Source organism: Varroa destructor, unplaced genomic scaffold (assembly GCF_002443255.2).
Source record: "Varroa destructor unplaced genomic scaffold, Vdes_3.0 BEIS01000007.1, whole genome shotgun sequence".
Classification (NCBI taxonomy): Eukaryota; Metazoa; Arthropoda; class Arachnida; order Mesostigmata; family Varroidae; genus Varroa; species Varroa destructor.
In genome coordinates this window covers 37,106,812-37,130,258 of record NW_019211460.1, presented here as the reverse complement: position 1 = coordinate 37,130,258, position 23,447 = coordinate 37,106,812, and the positions used below count along the sequence as shown (strand labels likewise).

At 37.6% G+C, this 23,447-nt stretch overlaps 3 protein-coding genes across 13 annotated transcripts; 2 read left to right on the top strand and 1 right to left on the bottom strand.

The window, feature by feature from the left end:
* Positions 1-956: 956 nt before the first annotated feature.
* mael (germ-plasm component protein maelstrom) lies at positions 957-11,863 on the top strand. Of its 6 annotated transcripts, none has more exons than XM_086976313.1 (10): positions 957-1,080; positions 1,692-1,732; positions 4,423-4,484; positions 4,976-5,074; positions 5,546-5,644; positions 8,118-8,271; positions 8,574-8,739; positions 8,968-9,111; positions 10,756-10,880; positions 11,452-11,863. In XM_086976313.1, exons 3-10 carry the CDS (start codon positions 4,426-4,428, stop codon positions 11,713-11,715), a joined length of 1,110 nt encoding a protein of 369 aa, XP_086832439.1. In that variant the 5' UTR covers positions 957-1,080; positions 1,692-1,732; positions 4,423-4,425; the 3' UTR covers positions 11,716-11,863. The 6 variants fall into 6 exon arrangements, with proteins under 6 accessions (XP_086832439.1, XP_086832440.1, XP_086832441.1 ...); XM_086976314.1 differs by lacking the exon at positions 957-1,080 and adding an exon at positions 1,386-1,404; XM_086976315.1 differs by lacking the exon at positions 957-1,080 and adding an exon at positions 1,388-1,404 and having other exon boundaries at positions 1,692-1,767.
* On the bottom strand, positions 11,735-15,396 carry Tsen2 (tRNA splicing endonuclease subunit 2). Of its 4 annotated transcripts, none has more exons than XM_022813729.2 (5): positions 15,255-15,396; positions 14,452-14,765; positions 13,638-13,825; positions 12,964-13,218; positions 11,735-12,428 (listed from the first exon to the last, which is right to left on the bottom strand). In XM_022813729.2, the coding sequence occupies exons 2-5, from the start codon at positions 14,688-14,690 to the stop codon at positions 12,250-12,252; spliced, it is 861 nt and encodes a 286-aa protein (XP_022669464.1). In that variant the 5' UTR covers positions 14,691-14,765; positions 15,255-15,396; the 3' UTR covers positions 11,735-12,249. The 4 variants fall into 4 exon arrangements, with proteins under 4 accessions (XP_022669464.1, XP_022669463.1, XP_086832447.1 ...); XM_022813728.2 differs by having other exon boundaries at positions 14,452-14,742; XM_086976321.1 differs by having other exon boundaries at positions 14,452-14,703.
* On the top strand, positions 15,393-23,270 carry LOC111253774 (toll-interacting protein-like). 3 transcript variants are annotated; one of them, XM_086976319.1, is made up of 6 exons: positions 15,393-15,533; positions 20,898-21,131; positions 21,332-21,517; positions 21,713-21,958; positions 22,232-22,327; positions 22,608-23,270. In XM_086976319.1, the coding sequence occupies exons 1-6, from the start codon at positions 15,489-15,491 to the stop codon at positions 22,716-22,718; spliced, it is 918 nt and encodes a 305-aa protein (XP_086832445.1). In that variant the 5' UTR covers positions 15,393-15,488; the 3' UTR covers positions 22,719-23,270. The 3 variants fall into 3 exon arrangements, with proteins under 3 accessions (XP_086832445.1, XP_022669461.1, XP_086832446.1); XM_022813726.2 differs by having other exon boundaries at positions 22,232-22,408; XM_086976320.1 differs by lacking the exon at positions 20,898-21,131 and having other exon boundaries at positions 22,232-22,408.
* The last annotated feature ends 177 nt before the right edge of the window (positions 23,271-23,447 follow it).

The following is a 23,447-nucleotide window of genomic DNA, read 5'->3' as shown; positions in this document are numbered from 1 at the left end:
GATGTGCGGTAAAAAAGTTTATTATCGTTCAACGAACGTTCGTTGATGTACGATAAAACTATTTAACTATTTAGCTGTTCCAAATAACTTGACCTTTAAAGGTGGAGTTCCTTGGAACAGCTAAATAGTTATTAGTTATTATTATAACAGCTAATAGTTATTAAGTTAGGTGGAGTTAGTAGGGATATTTAAACATTTGCTCAAAAAAAATATACAGTAACATGAATTACACTAAATTTCCCTTAGTTTGAATACAACCAAAATGTGAACATGTTATAACAGACGATAATCGATTTTTGCTCAGATTTGCCAACGTAAGTTACTGTGCAATAAAGAAATAAAACAGCGGGAAGCTTGCTAACGGTGAAGAGGCTAAACCGGAAAAAAATTTAACCACTGTTTTCGAAAATGCACGCTATCTAGCGCAAATGAAAGTTGTCATTCGAAAAGTGGCGCTTATCATGCTAATTTACCGCGCCGTTGTGTAAGTTGTGTAAGCAGGCAGAAGTTATGTAAAAAAAAAAGGGCATTCAGTTTCACCGCGCCAATAGGCCTGTACACACACTTATTTTTAGAAATACCAAATTGATAAAGAGAACCTTGTTAAGAACCACTTAATTCTAAATTTTGGAGCGTGAAAGTAGTACAGTATAGCAGGCACATTTTACTTCTGAAAAATTATATCATGCCATCATGCAATAATAATAATACACCGTACATGACAAATTTAATGAGTAAATAATAAATGGCACTTATAACATGTCCAGTATTTGTGAAGGGTGCGTTCGTGTTCGCACAGCAGCGTGTAGATTTTTCAAACATGCTTCGTTGATATTACACGTATAGCTTACGCAACCCTTCATAGAATCCCTTTGCGAAAGCGAACTATTTTGCAGAGAGAAGTAGCATACAGGCAAGCTGTGCTATATTGCTCCGAATGCCCAGTGATATACTGAGCATGTATTGTTGTTTCTAGCATTATTATTATCACTGTACACGGACTTCATCAGTAATATATCCTTAATTTTAAAACTTGGTGCGGACATATGACCTATGGTGGATTTCGAACGAGTGATTTCGGTTTGTAAAGGCTAATCAAAGCTCTAGATCAAAATTTTCCGCGACGTATACTTATTGAATTCGCGGCTCAGTTAATTTTATCGTTTGTGATGTGCTGGAGAGATGATGCCCTAGACACTTTCTTGTATTGCGCCTCTTTTAATGACTCATACGAGCAGTATTTTAGGGTGTCATCTTGGTTCAATCAGTTGCTTCGCAGTTGCATGTTCTGTAGAATGTTGTTTACCTTCGAGTTTGTATTAAACAACCAAAAATCATTGGATATTTTCAGAAAAACACTATCAGCTTTTATGGCTGTCAAGCGTTTGCAAAATACCATTCAAGGTGGTTCCTATTATTCTAATAAATTTATTTTGAAATACGCTTTATACTCATAAATAGATAGCTTTCTGCCGGTGCATACCGTAAGACTTAAAAGAGAGATGGCGGGTTGGCTTTACTGTTGTAAACAATAGCCAATAACAAAACGACGAGGAAAACGAAGCAGATACTAAGTGCTGATTGGTTGTTTGTTATGATTCAAAGGTTTCAAAGATTTTTAAATCTGTAACTTCAGATGTTTGTTGTGGAGTCAATTATAGCAGAAAGCTGAAACTAGTTGGCTTTTGCAGGAGTGAGTCCATCACAAACAGCAACTTGTCCCTAACACGAGGTTAGTGATGTACACCTTCATCACTGGAGCTACCGGTAGGATGTGCTTGTGGTATAACTTTGTCTTTTATAATTTGCTATTCACGGAAAAAGCCAGTTATAGGTTATTTGATGTATCAATATGAAAATATCGATAAAAACGTGTCTAATTAGGTAGTTAGAATATTCACTGGTGTATGTTTCCCAGCTCTTATCAGCACGTTGGTGTCTGTCTATCGTCAAAAATGTTAAAAAGTAATATCCTTGCTTGCATTTGAATTATTGACGCTAACAAAAATGCTCCATGATTCTAGTGCCGACTTCGTCATAACCATGTGCACACATTTCACTGGCATGACATCAACCGATGAATGACAGTGTATGAGCATCCAGCTGGCATTGCTCTGTGCGCTCTGATGTCAACCAAGATATGTTCCAATGATAAACATAATTTAGAATAGTCGAAGTACAGCAATCGTTTTTGGTAGTCATTATTCTATAATGTAATACAAATGATATAAAACAAATCCTAATCTACACTTCATGCAACAATGGCAATAATCTAACTAGTTTTTATGATATAAGGCTATCGTCTTCATTCATAGAGGTAAACTTGAGTACTGAACATACCATTTCGTTTTCACGTACTCACAGGTTGTAATACAACGTAGCTTCATAGTGTATTTATTCCGCTGCCGGTCAATTAAAGAGGTGCCGTATTTCAACCACATTAAAAATATTTTTAAGATGATGATCGTATGATACTAAGTATGTCTAAAACCATGCCACTTTTATACGCTATAGTATTTTAACACTTCATAAAGGTTTTATACCTGGCAGAAGACTGCTTGTCAACTCGGCACATATGCTTAGCCAATGTTCCAAGTCATAATGAATTTCAAAAAGAATTTGTGGGAAGCGTACGTTATTTGTATTGAGCTGATCGGGCGCTAACAAAATTCGAACTTACACTGTCAAAAATCAATGAGACACAAACAATACAGAAGGAGCAGTGATTGCTGTATCCTCAAGTGTTTATTGTACATAACAATAAATCAGAGGCTTCCTTGCTTAGTGAATAATATTAAATGTGACCACTTTAAAAGAAAGCAGCGTTCGGTTACTGAGGGCAGTTTTTAGCTAAAACAAGAACGAAGGAGGGCTTCAAAAGGTTCAATTTAGACGACAGTATATATATAACTATAAAAAAAAATACAAATGGCTTCCTATTCTTTTGTGAGACTATTTTGACTAAGTGTAGTATATTTGAGAGATTTCCTATAGTTTACTCAGATCTATGGGACAAGAGTTTTTTCTTGCAGGACCGGGTGAACAATGGAAATATGCTCTTCATACACTCGATTATCAAGGCTTAGATTGCAAAGCTCAGCACTCAACAAGTCGGAATTTATGCAGCAGATCTAATTATTTTGCTAAAGTGAATAAATACACAGAACCACTTCTTTTCTGGTGCAAAATTAAGGACTTACCTCTATTAGGAGTCTCACTGGATCTTGTTGAGCCTGTCTGGGGCCTTTCCACAAGACTTGAAGACGGCATGGCAACCATACAAAGAACTATAAAAATTCATATTAGCATTTGATTTTTTCCCTTCATTCATTCTTTTCCCCATTATTAATACTTAGCGACCATTTTTATCAATGCTACGATTTGAATTAATGTAAAAGTATGCTTGCTAGTTATGGCTATCATAGCAACGCATACAAACAGGTATGCAGTATCCACCTAGATTTCTCCGTCACTTTTTTTCAGGATCAGATTGTCGACAGACGAAGCTTGTGCCTTATATGGGCTAAAAGGGTCTCGATGTAAGCGCATCACTTGAGACCTGCATTAAATTAGACGATCCAATCAAATAAATAGAACGAGGGTTTACGAAGAACAGGAAAATCGCGTTTTTCACAATAAAACATTATTATTATTTCAAAAGCGGCCTCGAAACGGGACTGAAGTTATTAGGTGTAGCGATACAATGCCGAATTGGTAGATTGATAGAGTGCCAATTCAGCATGGAGTATGTATTGACAGATTTATCTGGATTTATACGATCCTGTGAACTATCCGTTCGCGAAGACGTATCAGATGTTCACAACGCGAACTCAAAAAGTCATAATTTTAGGGAAAAGGTGATAAAAAGTCGCAACTTTATTTAATATATATATTTTATTATTATAATAAGTATTATACCGTTTCATGCTGCTCAAATCGTAATACTGTAGGTGGTATTTAGCTTCATAGAATAAAGCAAACCTTTGCCTATTCTTGTTTGGCAACATGGATTACAATGTGATGAGAGCTATTTTCCTACTTTTAATTCCCAAATTTTCACCTACCGTATCTATATTTGTAAGCTAGTTAATCGGTTGATAATGCTCTTTCAAATGCTATGTGTTGTATTTTTTAAATGTCCGAAAGCCTTTGTGTGCATTTCGTAATTTAAGATATTGCCTAAGATGTTTCCTTTAACCTTGTATAATTAACTATGATATTTGCGATATCTACCTGCTACTACAGATTATTAAAATCCACTTAGTTGTAAATGGAGCCGCATTTTATTCCTAACAAGAAATTACTTAAACCCATGTGCCATTCATGAATCCGGATTGGATGGGTCGATATATAATATAACTGTCTAGTTAGTTTTGCTGTTTATAGCTGAGATGGGTGCGACAAAAGTGTATGCGTTTGCAGAACATGCCGAACAAGGTGGCGCCATTTTGGGCATTCTATAAACGTTACGAGAATGAACAAAGGTAGGTACAGCGATGTTGTCTCTATTTCGAATTTCCATATGTCGATTAAACAGTTGTGCAACTTCAAATTTCAAACCTGTTCGTTCGATAAGACCTAATTTGGAGTTTTACCTGTGACCAGAATTGACTTTGGATTGTATGTTACTTTTTCTTAAATGATTAAAGTTCTTAAGTTCTTAAATGATGTACCTAGTATGATTATCATGCCCAGTATACGTGTTTCTGGTAACGTCAACTGTGCCTTATATTACTTGTAACGTTTCTTTTAGTTGAACGTGTGTTCAACTTGTTGGACTTCTCGTTTCTATGTTTAATTTATATCATAATAAGTATATACCTATGCGACATGATATAAATAATGTCGCATAGATATAGAAGAAGAGCCAATATGTCAATCAAGTTGCCCTAAATTAGCTGTGGGTATCGTAGGCGAAGATAACTTAAGCAAAGCTAACGCAAGCTGCATATGACGAACCTATCTGGGATTTTAGGAGAAAAGGACGTAGATTTACAAGGGAAGAGATGTACGATGAAGCTTCGCAGTTCTGGGGACAGATGAACCAAGATGATCGGGCCTACTTCGTTGATGAGTAAGTAGTTAGTATAAACTTCACAGACTTGAATAGCAAAAATCAGTAATTCATTGAAAGTGCGTTCTTTTCAATTCCTCACTCATTTCAATTCCAACGCCATCATTAGGCAGACTTTTCTGATTAAAATGGATACCCTGTAGTTTGTTTTTGTGTCACAAAGAAATTATTTCAATTGGGATTGTCATCCGTACTTGTCATAATCAGTGAGAGTATAAACATTCGATTCCTCAAAAGATGCTCACAACAAAAGAAGAACATATCGTTTTCTGATGTTTTTAATTGTAATAGCTGATTACCTGCCTGCGGATACTGATTTACATAATCAGCAGATCTGTTGAGGAATCAACGCTATGTGGACCACCGATTAAGAGAGAAAAATCAAAGAATCGACTGCTAGACATTGTACCTGCAGGGCAGTAGATGTATTTAAGAAAGTAAAAAATGAACGCTTGTTTGCTGGCTTAACAGTGCGAAAGAGGCTACGAAAAAGCTCCGAGAAGATTTATGGAGTAGGCTCGAGAAAAAGCGCGAACTACAGAAGAACTTGCAATGTACTCCACAGGACACGTACGTATGTGTAAAATTATATGTAGTAGAGGGCGAGAAGCTGAGCATGGTCTTCACTAATGTATAATTCTTTAATTCGTTGAGTATCCGCTTGTAAACTATGTGCACTGCAAGGTTTCCGCCGTAATTTTGTAAATATTTGATCTTTTAGCTAGTGTATTCCTCATTTAGCATTGGTGAAGGCATAAAATAGTGTTAAAGCACGTGCGGCTTCGCTTTGCGTTTTCTGCCTAATATCCAGGTCTTTTCATAGAATAAATCTCTGCCTTTGGATAATTATTTTCCATTTGCGTTTTAATTAAAATAATTTCAAATGTCGTGTAATACATATATTTCAATTATCATACCCGATTTATCAAAAAAGCTGGGTTGAATGATTGTAGTCTGAAATGTATATCACCGTCAATACGGAATCCCGATTGGACCTATGTATTAGGCTATTGTATGCGAATCTGGCGAGCTTTGAAATTGGGGAAATGAGTTACAAGCAAATATTTTACCCTCCCCGAAAGCCACGGCGCTACGGAAATTTATTGAAGAATCATGAAGATATTGGTAAAAGAGATTTTAAGCGAAGGCATTATACATGAATGGTGTAAACAGATAAATAATAAAACGAAGATAAATAAGGAAGTGATCAGGTACTGGGACCCGGAAGGCTGGAACGCATTGCTGGAATTAAGACTTTCCACGAAAGCAGAGCTTGGAGTACAAACATTCGGTCATCCAGAAACATTCTGTCGGCCAGAGATGGCATCTCATTTGTGTTTTGGAATTATACCGCCAATACCGAAAAAAATTAACGTTTTGTGGATCGACTCCTAGCCAGTTAGAAATACGTGTTGTGTATTTCTCACCCAATCTGCGAAGCTTTAATAAACAAAAGTCAGCCTAGAGCATGCGGTCGCCATACACGAGGCATGGTTTAATCATTACCGCGAGCTGAAAAGGAACCCGTTATGAGAATGGTGCCGCTCTGGAAAGAGATTGAGTTTGGTGGCAGCAACATTGATTAGGCTCGACTATAAGGTGATAGTAAAATGCAATACACTAGTTGCATGTGTTACTATGAGATGACCTCCGGGAACTAAACAATGAATGCATAGCGCTATCTATCTCGAGTTCTTCAAAAGACCTGACGACTACTGGCACGGCGATATAAACTAAGGCCTCTCGTTATTTGGTGACAATGCCAATATTCGTAGCCATGTCTTAGTTACTGTCTGAATCGAGCAAAGAAATGTCTAACGTTGGTTTGAATTTGCTAATTCTCCCGATCTGACTCCGTGCAATTACAGGGCTTTCCATGCCCTAAAAGGGGCAACGGGTGGGCAAGCACATTTCACTATCGGTTTATTTAGTTTCTGAATCGAGCAAAGAGATGCCTAACGTTGGTTTGAATTAGCTAGTTCTCCCGATCTGACTCCATGAAATTATAGGGCCTTCCATGCCCTAAAAGGGGCAACGGGTGGGCAAGCACATTCCACTATCAGTTTATTTAGGGAAGCGATCGATAGAGAACTTACACGTGGAGTCGTGAATGGTTGATATAGGTTTGTCCACAAGTAACCAGAGCGCTGGGAAAAATAAGTGTAAAAAAAAAGTACTTTTAACATATCTTATTTTCTTTTTTACGTATATTTATATTATATATTTATATATTATAACATAACCTAACTTACATTCAAGAGTTATCATTCTAAACCATCTAATTTATCACAATCTTCCGGATTTGCTCCTAACAGCCTAACATTTTTAACGGATTTTATGATATCAAAATCTTAGAATAGGTTACTCAATTGCAAGTCTATTCTTCTATTATTCTATTGTTCTAGCTTAGTTGGCCTTCGTAGAGCTATTAAAAGGTATTTCGTGTGGAAATATAAGTGCCGGTACTATCCGCATGGTATCCCACGGTTTCTATGATTAGTGTTGTAGGAGAATTAAGAAGCAACGTAGGTTAAGTCATGCCAAAAAATTTTCAATATTTATGGAAATCTATTTTTGTTTTTGGTTAAAGCTCAGAAGGCTTTGAAGAACTATAATGGTACTTGTAAAACACGCAACGAGATCATCAGAGACTCTAGCTTTACTTGTAATGCTAAGATACAGGTCATGGTCATGTCATATACTTTTCGTAAGATAACAGAATAGATATAAAACGTCTCAGACTAATAGGAATTAATGTTTTATCGTTACGTTAAGAAATTCTCAAATACTGCTTTTATTTAACAATTTTTATTCGTAATATAGCATATAAACGTAACTTATTCAAATGACAAGGAAAGGTTATTAGTTTGACACAGCATTTCTAATATTATATATAGAGGATTTTATATAAAATATATATATAGGCCTATAGAAGACATAGGTCAGCGCTCCGATTATATTTTATCTGACAAGTATCATCACAGGCTGATGATTTAATCCATATACTTCTCTTGTCTATCTTTGCTTTTCTCTCGATGATTAGAGGAGTGGAAGATATCTTAGAATTTAATATAGATCGAGTTATGAAACAATTGGCGGAACAACCTAAAGTTATTCGAGAAATGGAATTCTGTTTCTTCGACGCAAACATACAGTGCTTCGTGGAAAATCTACGCGCCGATGGCTCTATGACAATGGTAATGCTTGGCCCGATACATACAACGCATATGAAATTCACGTTTACAAAAATCTATCATTGAGGAAGACTTATTAGTGAAGAAGTTTTAGTGACCAGATCATTGAACAAGCTGTCCAGAACTTAGTACATTAATAATTACAGTTATCACCACTTTTAGTCAGCTCGAAATACAATATTTAGCAGTACCTATTATTAGATGTTATGAGATAATAACTGTTTTTGCCCTGTATGCACTTACTTTACTGGATGTTAACAGTTTGTTTAGTCAACTAAAATTATACGCAATGTTTCTGTTTGTAGGACTTGCGTCCCTGCGAGATAGCGTTATGTCGGTTTTCCATCGCCAATGGCATCATTAACCGGTGGCATGGAATTATCTATCCTGGCAGACCTTTTGGGATGTCTCGCAACAGAATAAAGGAGGCCAAATTCCAGTGCATGATGACACACGGGATTCCTTTTGAAGGTTATAGACATTTAGATTTAACGTCAAGCGTGTGACCACGCTATTTTTTATTCAAGGTCTTGTAAACACTATATTTTACATACTATATAAAAGAAATGTGTGCTTTATTTAGTTTCACGTTTGTAGAATTATTAAGTAGAACATATGCTATAATACTTTATGCAACGGTCTGCTGGGCGTACATTTGTATCTTCGAATAAATAAATCAGCAACGTTTCTCCTATGTAGGTTTACCCAATACGACGTGTAACATCAAGAAATTTTGGCACTCGGCTCAGAAATTCTTCGCAGGTGCTACTCTAGTTACGAGCTTGGACTACCGTAACGCCGTGGGAGCGCTCATTTATTTTCTACAGAGATGCAATATCGTTGGTAGGACACATATACAGTATGAACGACCGCTTTTAAAACATCTATTCTTACACATTTAAAAAGGATAAAAGTCCTAAAGATTATTCCAGCTCCGGCAGATTCATAGCTTGCAAGAATATTCGAACAATACATATCTACTCAGCTTCAACCCCATCTTGAATATAACAGTATTCCCACCTTTGCATCAGTTTGACTTCAAAAGGCCTGTTCACCCTATGCCCTTATCCAGCTATCACCCCGTCTCATATTCTTTGACAATAGCTGTTCGTGGCTCTTGTTGTTATATAATATATATATATAAACCACGTTGATCCAAGCCAACAGCAAAAGTTCTATTTGCCCCAGTGTAACAATTGTCCTAGACCTCATCTGCTCTGCGCGGATTCGCTTTTATTCATGCAAAAGAAAGACAACCAGAACCAGAGATTTCGCTGATAATACCACAATATTCTCAATGAACACCAGATAGTAACAGTCTATTGCCGGCTTACCTTTTCTCTCCGCTATACTCAGTATCTATCGTTCCCAAAAATTTTCAGGTAATGTTTTTGAACATTATTAAATTGTTGATTGTTGATTGAAAGATTGTTTTCGCTAAGCTTACCATTAACAACCATAAACTTTATTTAGTGATACCGCCTTTCTACTTATTTCCTCATACACTACAATATTACTTAGCAAGGTTACATTGTCTCCATTCTATTCTTCCACCTCAGATTCCGAAGGTACTTGTCATGTCAATTTACCAATCTTTGATTTTCTATTGCGTAACTGTGTGGGGAGCGGGCCGTAACTCCCAAGTAAGGCAACTAAGTTTTGTAAGACGATGCCTTACGGGCCGTCCGTAGAGCTTCTTCTGCGTCCTTTAGATTTTCTTACCGTTCACTCTTGATATTCTTTAACATCTGCGACCTTTATAAACCTCATTACCACTTAGCCTATCATTCAGTTACTTAACATTCCTACTACTACCCTCTACGCTCTCAGAAGTTGCTTTTTTCTCCTACCAATGTTCTTTTCCCGTACATTTAACCATACCCGACGTTAAACAGTTTAATTAAAACTGATTTACTCTTCCATTATTATTATATATATATATATATATATATATAAACAACAAAAAGTAAACGCTCATAATAGCAATTCCAATATCAATAACTAATATATATATATATATATATTAGTTATTGATATTGGAATTGCTATTATGAGCGTTTACTTCTTTATTCTATTTTGTATTGTCTTGTTAAATAGATACCAAGAGCCACAAAATATTACAAATTATAGATAGATTTTCTGAACTAAATTCCATATCGTGAGGCACTTCAACTCACTGGAAAATCGATATGAGTTATGAGTATAGGCCACTATAGACAATTTGACACTGACACCGGATCCTGTGAGGCTACGTTGTCCGTTACATTAACGACAATCTCGTAATAACCTAGCAGTCGTGAAAGTATGTATTCAGAGTTATTTATTGTATTCAGTTTATGATGTAATAACGTGGTACATAATCTTCTCGCAATTCTTGTCTTCATTGTGATGACCTAACGTTGTAATCACTAAAATTAGCTAAACCTAAAGAACCTACTTTGTAAAAATATTGGACAGTTGCTATCCTTGTTTGTCATTGTTTTCCAGAGACACCGTATATTATTGATGCTGGAAGACTAATGGACCGCATTCAAGAATCACTTGGATGTAAGCCGCCTCCCTCCGCTAGAGCTGCTTTGGACAACGCTGTCAACGTTTCGTCTGTCAAAGGGGTTTGCTTTAAATTTGTGAAAGGAATCTCCTCCGCATTTCTCCCGTCAGATTTTGCAATATACCAATTTTAACTTGTATTCTAAGGGCGCTGTATATTATGGCTGAGTCGAGCTTTGTACTATGGCCTGTACTGCATCGTTTGTAACCTGAGTTTTGGCGCATTTGTCGTTCCCTGCACAAAGCAAATATGAACATAGTGTCCTTTAATCTCGATAATTCGCAGTCGCCTTACTCTGTGCCGTTAGATAAACAAATTTTAATATAACAATAATATATAATTAATATAATATAATAATAATACATTTTAATATTATGTAATATATATTGTAATATAACCTCTATAATACAACAGTTAAGTGTAAAATCACCTAGCTTTAAGCGTTCTGCAAACGATTTGAATTGCAATTCGTAAAACTTACTTGTGACACATAAGTTTAATGTCAAGTGTAAATTACTGCACTTCAGTTGTATCTATCGAGGTTCTTTTGACGTACTGAAGAGCATCAGCGTAATCTAAATCTTTCTTTGTGTTTCTACTGTATGTACACCGTTAATTTATCTTGATTGTAGGACGAAGTCGACATGTCATGTAGCTACCACGTGACGAATGTCGGCTGGAAATATTGCGTGCTTCTTCGCATGACCAAATTGGCTTTCGAGTTCTCACGACAACTGGCGGAGCCCTTCCAGGTTGAACCTTTGATACCCGGTGCACATACGCCTGACGATCGAAACGACATACCTGTAGTCGAGTATCAGGAATCTGCAGATAACCAAAACAGCCATGACAACGACGCAGCAACAGGGCTACTCTCAAGTAGCAGTCAAAACTGAGAACATGATTGAACAACAATTGTGGAGAAAAGGAGAAATTCGTCGCAAATTTTTATTAATATTCTTATACACAGACCATATATAACTATTAATGTTGTCTCTATAAATAAAAGACCCCTCTACGGTGAAAAACAAACAGTCAGAAGTAGTGCGCTTGTGCTGTCACTCCGAGAAAATATACAAATCAAACGAGACTATATATTCGATCCAGATCGCTCACATATGAACTTTACGGGTTCTAGCGCCTTTGAAACACAATTGAAACACAAATAAACAAATTAAGACCATTTAACGAATTATAGTGTATTATAATTATCATTGTTGTCTTGACATAATAATGAAACTCCTTCAAAGTAAAATTGACGCATCTAATCCATGCATAAACACGAGAGAGTAACAAATACTTAGCTAGATCGTAGACCACTCACGTTACAGCTATTCTAAATCTGTACGGACGCACATGTATATGATGTGCGTACGGATATAAAACAGACATAATGTGAATATAGGTAAAATATGGAACGCAAGGACTAGTTATCTTTTGCTAGGCTCCCAACGACTTGTTATAATTTCACACACTTCCATTTTACGAAGGCAAGAAGGCATGCTTAAATCCACTGAGTTACTTGGCCGCAACACGTAACATAGCAGGAGAACCTTTTGTACAGTTCCAGAAATGCGTGTCAGAACGTCCAGGTCGTGTTCCGTTAGTTCTGCATTAAGAGAAGTCAACGAAAAAAAACTTTAGAAGTTGGTATAGCAATGATGTAGTGTAGTATATGTGGTTAATATTACAACCGGCTTCAAGTCTTCTGCATGTGTTAGAATTACGATTATTAGGCATAGCGCTCAGTAAATAACAGGTGTATTACAAACAGCATTTTTCACCAATGTTGTACAAGTTTATAAAATTGGCAGCTCATCATGGCATTGAATTTTTCTATTGTTAGCTCTTACTATAGAACCCCGTCCGACCCATTGGACTGCTAGGCCAGTTGGCGTAATAACGACGACTTAACTGGGTGAAAAGACCCATTGGACTGCTAGGCCAGTCGGCGTAATAACGACGACTTAACTGGGTGAAAAAAAAAGAAACAAGATTTTCTATTTTTATGCTCCATTGGCCTTTGTCGGGTGTACCGCTTTTGGACATGTCCCCAAGGGTTGGTTTGCTAAACTATCCTTTTTTTCTGCATCTCTTGTTCCATAAATAATAAAAATGGCAAATATTGTAAAAAAAACACTCACCCTCCATAGCAAGTCTTTCGTCGTCATCGTCCGTTCGAATTATGACCATAAACGATGAGTGAGTGAAGGGTGGTCCATCTTTGTACAACAGAAAATCGACGCCCATCCTGACACCAGGACGCACAACCCAACCCTTATGTCGAAAATGGTGATATGCTGCGTATCGTAATGGAAACTGGTGGTTGTGAGCAAAAAGATCTGCATAGAGTTCATCCAGGGATATATCAGACCCCGATCGTTTTACCCTGAGAACACCTGAAAAAAATGAGTACTTCAACGAACATGTTTTCAAATAGAGTAGGACTATTGTAAATAAGGATACCGAGGTAATGACTAAATATTTGTGAGTTAGACAGTTGATCTTTTGTCCGCTCAAGCTGATTAATGTTGCGAAAGTGTAAGAACGATAGGATTATATATATGTGTCAGAATCTGCAATATGCAGTCAAGTATTGCCGTTGTGGCTCTTTATGTGCACAAAACAGACAATGTCGCAAAACTAGTCTTTGATACAAAAAACGTGCAAACTTGAATATCGCTTTCCTGCATGCAGTTTGTTCTCAATAACCAACATGAAAACTAAGGCGCGTTTAGTTTTTTGAGCAAAATAGTGACGAAGAAAATGCTTTAGATCTATATATCCTTAGAAGAAAAACCATTTATGAATTACTTACCTAAGCCGAAGGCTAGAAAATATGCCTCCTCCGGTATGAGAATCAATTCTTCGTTTTCAGTTGTCTGAAAGGGAGATTCCTTTTTGAAGTCACTGATCGATGCTATGGCCTGATTGGTTTCTTCGATTTGGTAACTTTGGCATTCATATATAGCTTTCATAACGCGATCGTGCGAGCCTGCTTCGAATCTGAAAAAGGAACACTGCTATTAGCACGATGAACTTTTCCTATAATACAGAAGAGTCATGCTCACATCAACTGCGTTTTCCTGTATAGACTTCAAAGATTGGAGCAGACGACATCTACATAAGAGATCGCATTTTATTTCTTCGTCGCCTGTATCCTTGAGGTACCTAAGTCAACGGTCTCGTTACACCATCCCAGCAGAGCGGGACATCTAAGTTAGTTGCATTTAGCGTTGGAGCAATGGCTCAGTCAACTCTTTCATATTTATTGTGGATTGATAACACAGGCTATCGCTGGTTCGAGCTCGCGGTGCAGAAGTACATAATTTGGCTCAATGTAGAACGATGATAGACTTGACCGCACAGTGTTGATATATTTTTCCACAGTAGTAAATATTTAAAACGGCAAGAAATATATATAACCATATAATAATAATTACTTCTGTTTATTGTTTTGGAAGCAACCTGTTGCGAGAAACAGGAGATATTTTCTCCGATAAGTTTTAGTCATAATCAAAACCTGCAGTTACTCGTTCTGAAAACTTTACATACTTGTGCCTACTTATACCATGAGTAAGACGTTTGAATATGCTAATATCTTTGTTTATACTAAGATACCTTAAACTTACTTGGGCTCGCCATATGAGCAGTTGCCTTTGCCGAAAAAGCCACCAGAATATATGTCCTTGACGTGATCCTTGTTTGAGACAACAACCACTCCGTCGCGAAGTTCGCCCTCAAATATGCAAAATTTTGAGCTTATGGGATCGCCTTGTGGCGCATCGTCCGGTAGCAGTTGACTCACGAGAGGAAAAATTGAGCCTTTTTTTGAACTGTTGTTTTTCCGTCGAATTGAATAGAGATCCATCTGTAGAGACGGGCTACTTTGAATAGAACCGTAGCTTTTCTACACAATCCCTCTACCAAAAATAAACGAGACTCTCTAAAAAATATTTTCGTATGTTATACGGTAACAATAACAAATAATAATGATCATACATAAAGATAATTTAAACATGCACTTCTTGGTGCGATCTAACAAGTCGTTGTTAAAATGTCATCTATACTTTAGAACATACATAGAATCAAACATCTAGAGGGAAAAAAATTGAAATAATTCGACCTTCTTCGGACCTTATGTTTATGGTAAAATATAAAATTGTTCGAAACTATTAGTGTTGTTAGAAATATTATTATTTTTATTTATTATTATTAAGGTTCTCAGGCCAGAGCACGAAAAAGATTCTTAGAATGCTCCGTTTAAAAGGATTTTTGCTCAAATACTACTATGAACAGCATTCGTGCAAATATAGAGTTTTTCGGCTTGACTAAATGCAGTTTATATTTGCTGATTTTTTGTCTCTAAAATGATGTACCTAGCTATGCATGCGATTTTAAATAGCTGAATGGGAATTCAACTAGGTATGCATACCTGTCTTGTTGTTTTGACGGAGAACGATCTGGAGGGGGCGTAGTAGAGAAGAAATCGTTCAAAATTTATAGGCCCTCTCGAATTAGTAACACGGAGGAGTTTTGTTATGGTATCAAATTGAGAAGCCGAACAAATTGTATTCACATTACTTTAAAATCTGTCCGGATTGCTGATTAGGATCCTTATTCTCTGCTTTGCTTGGTGCCAGTGTCGTCTGCTAGATCATTGACAAACATGGCGAGGTTTCATATCGAGTCACCTGAGGAGCGCAGGCAAAAGGTACATTTTATTTAAGTTGAACCTTCTGACCACTCAGTAATCTGTTCTAATTGAGCACTGATATTCTACGAAAAGCTATCTTAATTGCATTTCTGGACTGTGAGTAAAAATGGCCAAACTGAGCTAAAAACGTGCTATTGATTTTGAGTTGAGCCTACACTTCAATATATGTAAAAGAAGAATCGATTATCCAAGGACACGTGTGGCTAATTTGGTTACTAAATAATGCGGTTAAGTGCCGTATCTAACAGTCAATTGAAGAGCGAACTTAGACTGCATTATCGCGCTTTGATCATTGTACCCAACAAATAAGCACTATGACAGAAAATTCTCGAATGGTTGGTGATAGAACAGCTGACTATACAAAGCTGTATTAACGCTACATTGATACGGCTTGTGAAAGGCTTGTGTTGTCGTTACGCATTCGGTTCTATGTAGCTGCTAGTAACACCTAGTTTTAAATCAAAATGTTAACCTAAGTTGGTTTCAAGCAAATGCGCTGTTATTGTTTCGAAATTAGATATGGCTTTTGTTTTGCCTAAATTAATTATCGGGTATCCTGATCGTGTTATTCTCATTACCCATTGAGCCAGCCGACTCCGGGGGAACTGATTCGCTAAATTTGTTTTTGCTGTTACTTCCTGCGATTTTCTTTCATCTTTTTTATTCCTTTTCGCCAGAAATTCTCAGATCCGATGGTACAGAGCTCGTCCAGTCAGTTTTTTAATGTACTGTTACAAATTGCATTTGCCAGTGATTGCAATATGTCATGAGGTCTCGAAAATATAGGGTGAAAAAGCTACCCACTGAAGTTCAGGCAGGTAGTCTTCTACTGCCTTTTCAATGTAACGTCTGGCATTCTCGTGGAGAAGCATGATATTGCCTTGTCTATCGGTTCGTTGCTGCTGAATAGTTGCGTTTAGTTGGTGCTATACACTGATCCTTGTGTGTTGTAGGTTCTTCTCAAACATTTGCCAGTGTATATGACCCTTCCCGATTTACCAAATGCAAATCATGGCTTTCTTGGTATAGAATATCTGCTTTAATTCTAGGATGAGCCATATATTCCTAAGTAACCAATTTGTTTCGCAGCTTCAAATTGACGTTAAGATAAAACTAATCATCATTAGTCATTCTTTTTAGAAACCTGTCATTATGCCTACGTGTTGAGCGGTCGGGCGAACTTTGGTTTTCACTTTACAAGCCATCTCACGTTCTTATTGATTTCGGGGGATTGACCTGGGTGAGAAACACTTCATTTCCAAGATTCCATCTGTAAGAGACTTCCCAACCCCCTTCCAGTGGTCTTCTCAGTTATTGAGTCCTCATTATACGTGACACAACTATCTCTGTTTCAATTATCTTTCAACCTTAGAAAGAGACGAAATACAGCAGACGTCGAAAACACCTTCTTTTTTTTATCTAAAACATCGGTCTTTGAAAACTAAATTCGACATAAATTTTGTTATAAGGGTAAAATTCTGTTAACTGCAAAAGAAACTGCAACAGATTTGCAGGACAAAGAGCGCTCTTTTGAAAGGTGTATGGAAGAAAATAAACAATGGAGAGGGAAAAGGAATAGGGACCATAAGATACACCCCTAGTCCTGTTCCAACCTGATATGGAAGTGCTGCATTAAGTATCATGGGCTCACACGCTATTTATTTATTTTATCTTAGTGGCCATACATAAGCTTATAATATGAATTATTGAACTCAATCGCTATCGTTTTGTTATAAACACAATAAGAGCATACTGCACAGCTATTTGTTTTCTCGGGACTTTGGAAAAGGTTAACAGCACAGCCATTGTTAAATTGCTCTGTGTATCTGATGTATTCGGTAAGTAAAAGTTGATGTCAAGCTTTGTTTGTTCTTAGCTGTGGCTGCTACCAGAACGATGATGATAGCTTCCACAAGAAGGCCTAGAGAGCTGCGTAGTTAGCTGATCCGCAAGCAACGATCGACTCATATGTGTTGTAGGTGATCAACATTGCTTTCTTAAACACTTGATTTTTTTAGTTATTTCCTTTATTGTGGAGTGATACTACAGCATCTTGATGCGGCGCGTTTAGGTTCTGCTTCGGGGTCCTGGTTTTTTCAAAGACATTTGCACCAGGTCTAAAAACACACATATAAAGGAAGGGCCAATAAAAGTAGCAGCCGTTACGAATAAAGCCTGTCTTATAGAGCGACTTGATGTTTTTTTGATGTTATTGATTATACAACTTTGATCTCGCCCTAAGGACGCCAGGGTAGATCGCACTAATAAAAGCGCTATTAAGAAACAAGACAGAATGGCAAGCTGTGATTATACATGACGGGGTACCTAAATTGGGGCTTTCTCTCAGTTTCTAAATAAAAATTGAGAACAGCCATTTTTGATGGTTATAATTCAGTATGATCATTCATCAGTAATTGATATTATTACGATTACAGCTTTCCACACTGCTTACAGACTTGCTTTAAATGTTTCCCTTAGAATTCTGTAAACGCTCTCTCGATGATAGCACAAGTCAGTCGAAGTCGTATGTCGAGACTCGATAGATACTCTCATTTAACAACGCTCCATATATAGCGATCCAACTGCTTCGTCTCATTCGTAAAGTATTCCCAAGTAGCTAACTTTGCACTAATCTGCTTGCATGAGGCGGTGCATAATTTTTTTTGACTTCAGATATCTACGCTCGCTAATGGAGTTTGTGGAGCATGCAGATAAACGTCATCAGTGATGCGTTCACCTTTATGGGAGAGCCATGGATGTCTGCTTCACTGGACACAACACTCATAGCATAAGCTTTAATTAAAAATTGTCTCTATCCACAATAATCACATCTTCTAGATCGAGAGCAAACCTGCGATTCATTCTTGCTTGTGACTCATTTTTGCATTGATTCAAAGAAAAATCAAAGACAACCCATCATTTCACTCTCGAGAAAATTGGATAGCGAATAACGTTCGTTAAATCGCTTTGTTTTATTGCTTTCAGAGAGCATCTAACTTTTATGATCCGTAATGTATACCATCGTTTAGTTTTATTTTTTTCAGAGAGCATCTATTTAACTTTTATGATCTATACTATATACTAGAGGCCTTCGTGACGTATTCGCGACGTCGAACGCTCAGTCACATCAAAATCATTCATTAACGCCCTGAGGGAAACAGAAAGATTATTTGGATTCGTCTATATGAGTGGTTAGCTTTGGAGTCCGCACCGCTCTTTCTCGGTCGGGATATTGTTTTGTGCTGCACTGCTCTTCTGGTCACAGCCGCATGTATATTGGCGACGCTCGATTAGGGGTCACCCAAGAAATTTATAATTTTGATAAATGTGTGTCTAGCGCGTAGAGGATGGACGATAAGTGTTCTTCACTTAAATTCCGAAAATGATGCTTTATTGTTGCTTTGTTGTACAAAAAAGTGCTTTTGACATAGTGCCAGGAATAGCGTATGGGTAGTCACTAGGCCAGATAGCCCATCAAAATCTGTCTCAATTTAGGTGTCTATTTTTTCTATAATGCAGTTGCTGTATAAGAAATCCAACAATGTTAGATCAATACGCCCATTAACACGTTACGATAAATAAAGGCGAAAATTAAATACAGCATGAAAACAGGCAGTTTCCTTGGACGATGTTTCTTGGGTAAGATGTTCTCAAACGTTTTGCAAGGCCTAAAAAATGAGAACAAAGATGATAGCGTTTTTTTGCCTTATTGCGTATAAGGAGCTTAGGTGAGCTTAGTCGTTTTCGCCCACAATGCCAATTAGTTTACTTCGACAGGGTTAGTTACGATAGCGAGTTTACCATCACCACGATAGTAGCAATAGGACCAAGATTCTCCAGACAGGTAGAGTGTCTGTACACCGCGAAGAAACTCCCTGTTGCATTTGCATTTTCCTTGTGTTGACGTCTCGTAGAAGCCATTGCATGTGTGGTTAACTTGCTCACAAGCCATTTTGTCAAGCTTGTCAGCTGCTGTGTCAGTTCATTTAATAGGCAGACGAAATATTCAGTAGATAAGAAATTTAGTCGTAAGACAATCTACTATGTGAGATGTGTGATCATTAATTCCGTGTGAGTATCTGTGGCATCATTTTCAGTTAACAGTAGTTTCATCACAATGTAGTGCCTATCGCGGTAGCTCATATAAACGTAGAGCGTTCTCATTGCGTTTTTTGCCTGTTGTTGTGCCGCGTACTGTTATTAGCACTTTTTAGAAATGTGCTCGTTCTAATTCGATAACTCGGTCACTTTACTAGCGAAGGGTTAAGTGCTCCGAAAGGAAACGCGAATGTTCGGCAAAGACCTTCACGGTCTGATTATTTTGAGTTAATATCGGGGTACGACGGGCGTTATATTCTTTTCTTACTACTGCAGTACACCTAAGCAGAGGTCCCGCCTGAGAGGTTTTGGGGAAAGAAGATATCCTGGCTAAGTTTCGAACCCACATGAGCCGAACCGATGCAGAAACTTGTCGCAAATGTCTTTTTCATCTGACGTGTTGTTTCTAATGCCTAATAATCTGCTTATGAAACTAAGGTTATTTGATACTGAATTGAATAAATTTATTAAATTATGAAATTATCATAGAGGCGATATTCATTCTGTGGACTCGATCAACGATTGATGTTAATAGTGCCATTAAACAGAAAGCAGTAGAATAGCATTCATAGTTGATTGGATGTAAGAATAGATACTTACCAAGCACGTGCACAGTCTATTCATGTGTATGGATCTTCGTGTCTGGGTGGATGATTGCGCACATTACTATTATTAGTTGCCAATTAGGGGTACGAAGAAAAAGCCGCTTTGTCAGAATAAAGTACTTATCGCATTGGAAGCACCGCATTTCTTCTTTTAGGTAGAGGTATATTAGTAATGAGTCAAAGGAAAAAAATTGCGGGGAAATAACTGATAAAAACGCTTGACTTTTTAATATTGTACCAATGAAATTAAGCGCTATAGTGAATTCTGTCATATTTTGTGAAGCCGCTGAGGCGTTCACTTTATCAAAGAGGTTAGGTAGATGACGCCAGATTCTCAAATCGCTCTGATGCGCATAGACAATGCAATCGCAGAGCTTGGGCAAACAAAAACCTTACACGATCACCACTGTCGTTTTCCCTTCACGCTGAGGGTTATATACCTCTATAGTAAAAACGTTGTAGATGAGAAAAATATATCTGAAATCTGAAAAACTTTGAGCTTTGGTGTCTAAAGGAAAAGACGATAATGTACTGAATATAATAATAACATAATACTTAATGTGTAGGACAGCGTCTTGACTAGTTTAGATGGTTATGGATCGAAAAGGTTAATTCAGATTTGTAGCAGGACGGTAATGCTGTTATACGTTTGGAATAGGCTCTCATCGGTGAACTGCCCGATGATTTCCTTCGATTAATACCGACTGCTACTTCGGTGACTAGCGATGGCAACGGTACCAGAATTGCTTCAGAACAATATCTCTTTCCGGGAAACACTGAAGCTCGACAGATCGCGTTAAATGAACAAACAGGTGTAGCGATGCAGCGCCAAATCGACCAACTTCTTACTGCAGCTGCTCCCGTTGGCCGACTCACACTTACTGTCGTCGAGGTAGTTCCACAGCTCATATTAAACTTTAAGTTTAGATCGACAGACATAAATTGTGACTATACACATGTCTCTGAAATCAATTAGAACAAAATTATAAAGAGGCATTAACGCACAATTTGACAGTCAATGTTATGTTATTTTATTATTTGAGTGAATGAAGTGTTAATGTACGGCTATTTTCATTGTTTTTTTTCTTATAGGCGCGCTTGGTGAAAAACTACGGCATGACCCGCATGGACCCTTATGTTCGTTTAAGGATTGGGCACAATATTTACGAGACTCACACCCATTATAACGGCGCCAAGAACCCGCGATGGGATAAGGAGTTCCACTGTTTCATTCCCCCACTGGGCTTCACATCATTTCTAATAGAAATATTTGATGAGGTAGGTAAAAATGGCTAGAAAGGCTTAAACCGGCGGTCATGGTTAAAAGTATAATTCATAAGACTACGATTCTTATTTTTATTTCGTCTTCAATTGACCTGTTGGATCATATCAGACATCGGTACTCCACCTATGATGTGCAAGCATTGCAATTAACAAGCTTTCTACTTTTTCGTTTAATCCAAAATCAAATAGTGTGCGTTTACGGCCAGCGAAAAGATTGCATGGGCTCACGTACCCATTCCTGAATCTGTGTGGACATGTGGGGAAACCCAAGAGGAGTGGGTTCCTTTAAATGGCAAACAAGGAGACGCAAAGGAGGGAGCTATTAATATCCTAATGAGTTATACGCTCATACCAAGAGGGCTTATTCTTGCTCCTCAGGTGATGTACCTCAACAGAAACCCACTACCAACGACAGCTTTCGGGTTTGGTTCAACTGTAAGTGACTCCATGGACTATTTTTGCTCTCTGTGTTATGTAACACTGTCTCTCTAATGTGGGTAGCAGATAGAGCAAAAGTTTTTCGTGGACATGCATATGGTAAAAGCTCATCAAGCATTGGTCACTTCGTTTCAAGTAAATTTTAATATTTTAGTCACGTATTCACTAATTGAAAATTAACCACAGCGTCATCCTTATGTCCTACAGGAGAAGCCTTTTCAAAATTATATAGTAGATTCACTAGCCATTGGTAACCTCGGAATATTTTAGGTTCGTCCTGTAGACGCGACACTTACAGCAGGAGTGGACCCGGCACTTATTGGGCCACCAAATACGACGCCAGGACGACCAGTGTCTGTTGGCCAGGTAGGAGGCCAGCAAGTGGTCCAAAGTACACAGGCTCCTCCATCAGTTCCCGTTAAAATCATAGACGCAAACGTTAGACAGGTACCAGATCATTCTATATTTGGATGGAACTTCTAATATTACGTAGTCAGGCACCAAACTATATTGGTTGATAGTACCTTACGTATGTAGGTCTGCCGAGGAATATCGTTCCAAGTCCAAGGATTAAGTTAATCAACGTCCTTTCTAAGAATGTATAGAACAACTGGTTATGATAATAAGAATGGGCATTAACATTTAGTTGCAGGAGATGTTCCCATTCCTAGAGAGGTTTGTGATTGAGAGCGTGTTGGAACTGCACCACAATAATAAGGAACGCGCTATCGAGGACTTGCTTCGTATGGTTGGATAGAATTGTCGGTTACCTGCGATCAATTAACTGATGTTCCTGGATATGATTATCGGACGAAGTAATATTTTTATTAATTTTTCTTTCCAACGTACCGCTTGTGACGTGAGGGATATAGACCATAAGCGAGCAGTAGCTGAACCTCTATATATGTTGTTTAAACTATTGTTTTAGAAGATAAATATGGAGGTACTGGGTGTATTTTCGATTTGCATATTGTGGTCGAATGATGTCACTAATCATGATTCTGATTTAGTAAAGATATTTCACCTTCTTTACTATGGCATTACATAAGTGCTATATTAACAATGTTATGTTATTAAGGCGGCTTCATGGTCACTCGAATAATTTTACTAATAGCGATGATCGGATGAAGTGCTATGCCTCCTTAGATGTTTGTACGATCCGTAGTCTGTGGCATGTGTATTTATGCCAATTATTCTTATTATATACACAGTTTGCCGTATATAACAGACGGAATAACAGAAACAGCAACAACAATTGCTAGTCAGAAAATAAAGACCTACACTGTCTATTATATTTTGCTCGGCAAAACATGCGTATTTCTTTCGGTAGAGAAACAATTATGCACATTTGTTTGCGTCTCTTTTCCAAAATTATGTGGAAATTGAAAGTAACATTTGGTTTTCCGCTGCATGCGAAGGACCCAATAAGTGAAAATGTAGGCACATAACCTTATTTGTTCTGTTGCCAACACTTACGCTCACTAAC

What these genes read in the sequence shown, in the direction of transcription:
- mael (XM_086976311.1), top strand. Translation starts at nt 3,741, where the DNA reads ATGGAGTATGTATTGACAGATTTATCTGGATTTATACGATCCTGTGAA. An exon ending in GTCATAATTTTAGGGAAAAG is followed by an intron (nt 3,858 to 4,422) that starts GTGATAAAAAGT and finishes ATGCGTTTGCAG; the next exon opens with AACATGCCGAACAAGGTGGC. An exon ending in ACACGGGATTCCTTTTGAAG is followed by an intron (nt 8,740 to 8,967) that starts GTTATAGACATT and finishes TCTCCTATGTAG; the next exon opens with GTTTACCCAATACGACGTGT.
- Tsen2 (XM_022813729.2), bottom strand. Translation starts at nt 14,690, where the DNA reads ATGGATCTCTATTCAATTCGACGGAAAAACAACAGTTCAAAAAAAGGC. An exon ending in TTTTCTAGCCTTCGGCTTAG is followed by an intron (nt 13,219 to 13,637) that starts GTAAGTAATTCA and finishes CATTTTTTTCAG; the next exon opens with GTGTTCTCAGGGTAAAACGA. An exon ending in CGAAAGACTTGCTATGGAGG is followed by an intron (nt 12,429 to 12,963) that starts GTGAGTGTTTTT and finishes CTCTTAATGCAG; the next exon opens with AACTAACGGAACACGACCTG.
- LOC111253774 (XM_022813726.2), top strand. Translation starts at nt 15,489, where the DNA reads ATGGCGAGGTTTCATATCGAGTCACCTGAGGAGCGCAGGCAAAAG. An exon ending in TCACACTTACTGTCGTCGAG is followed by an intron (nt 21,132 to 21,331) that starts GTAGTTCCACAG and finishes TTTTTCTTATAG; the next exon opens with GCGCGCTTGGTGAAAAACTA. An exon ending in TAATAGAAATATTTGATGAG is followed by an intron (nt 21,518 to 21,712) that starts GTAGGTAAAAAT and finishes AAAATCAAATAG; the next exon opens with TGTGCGTTTACGGCCAGCGA.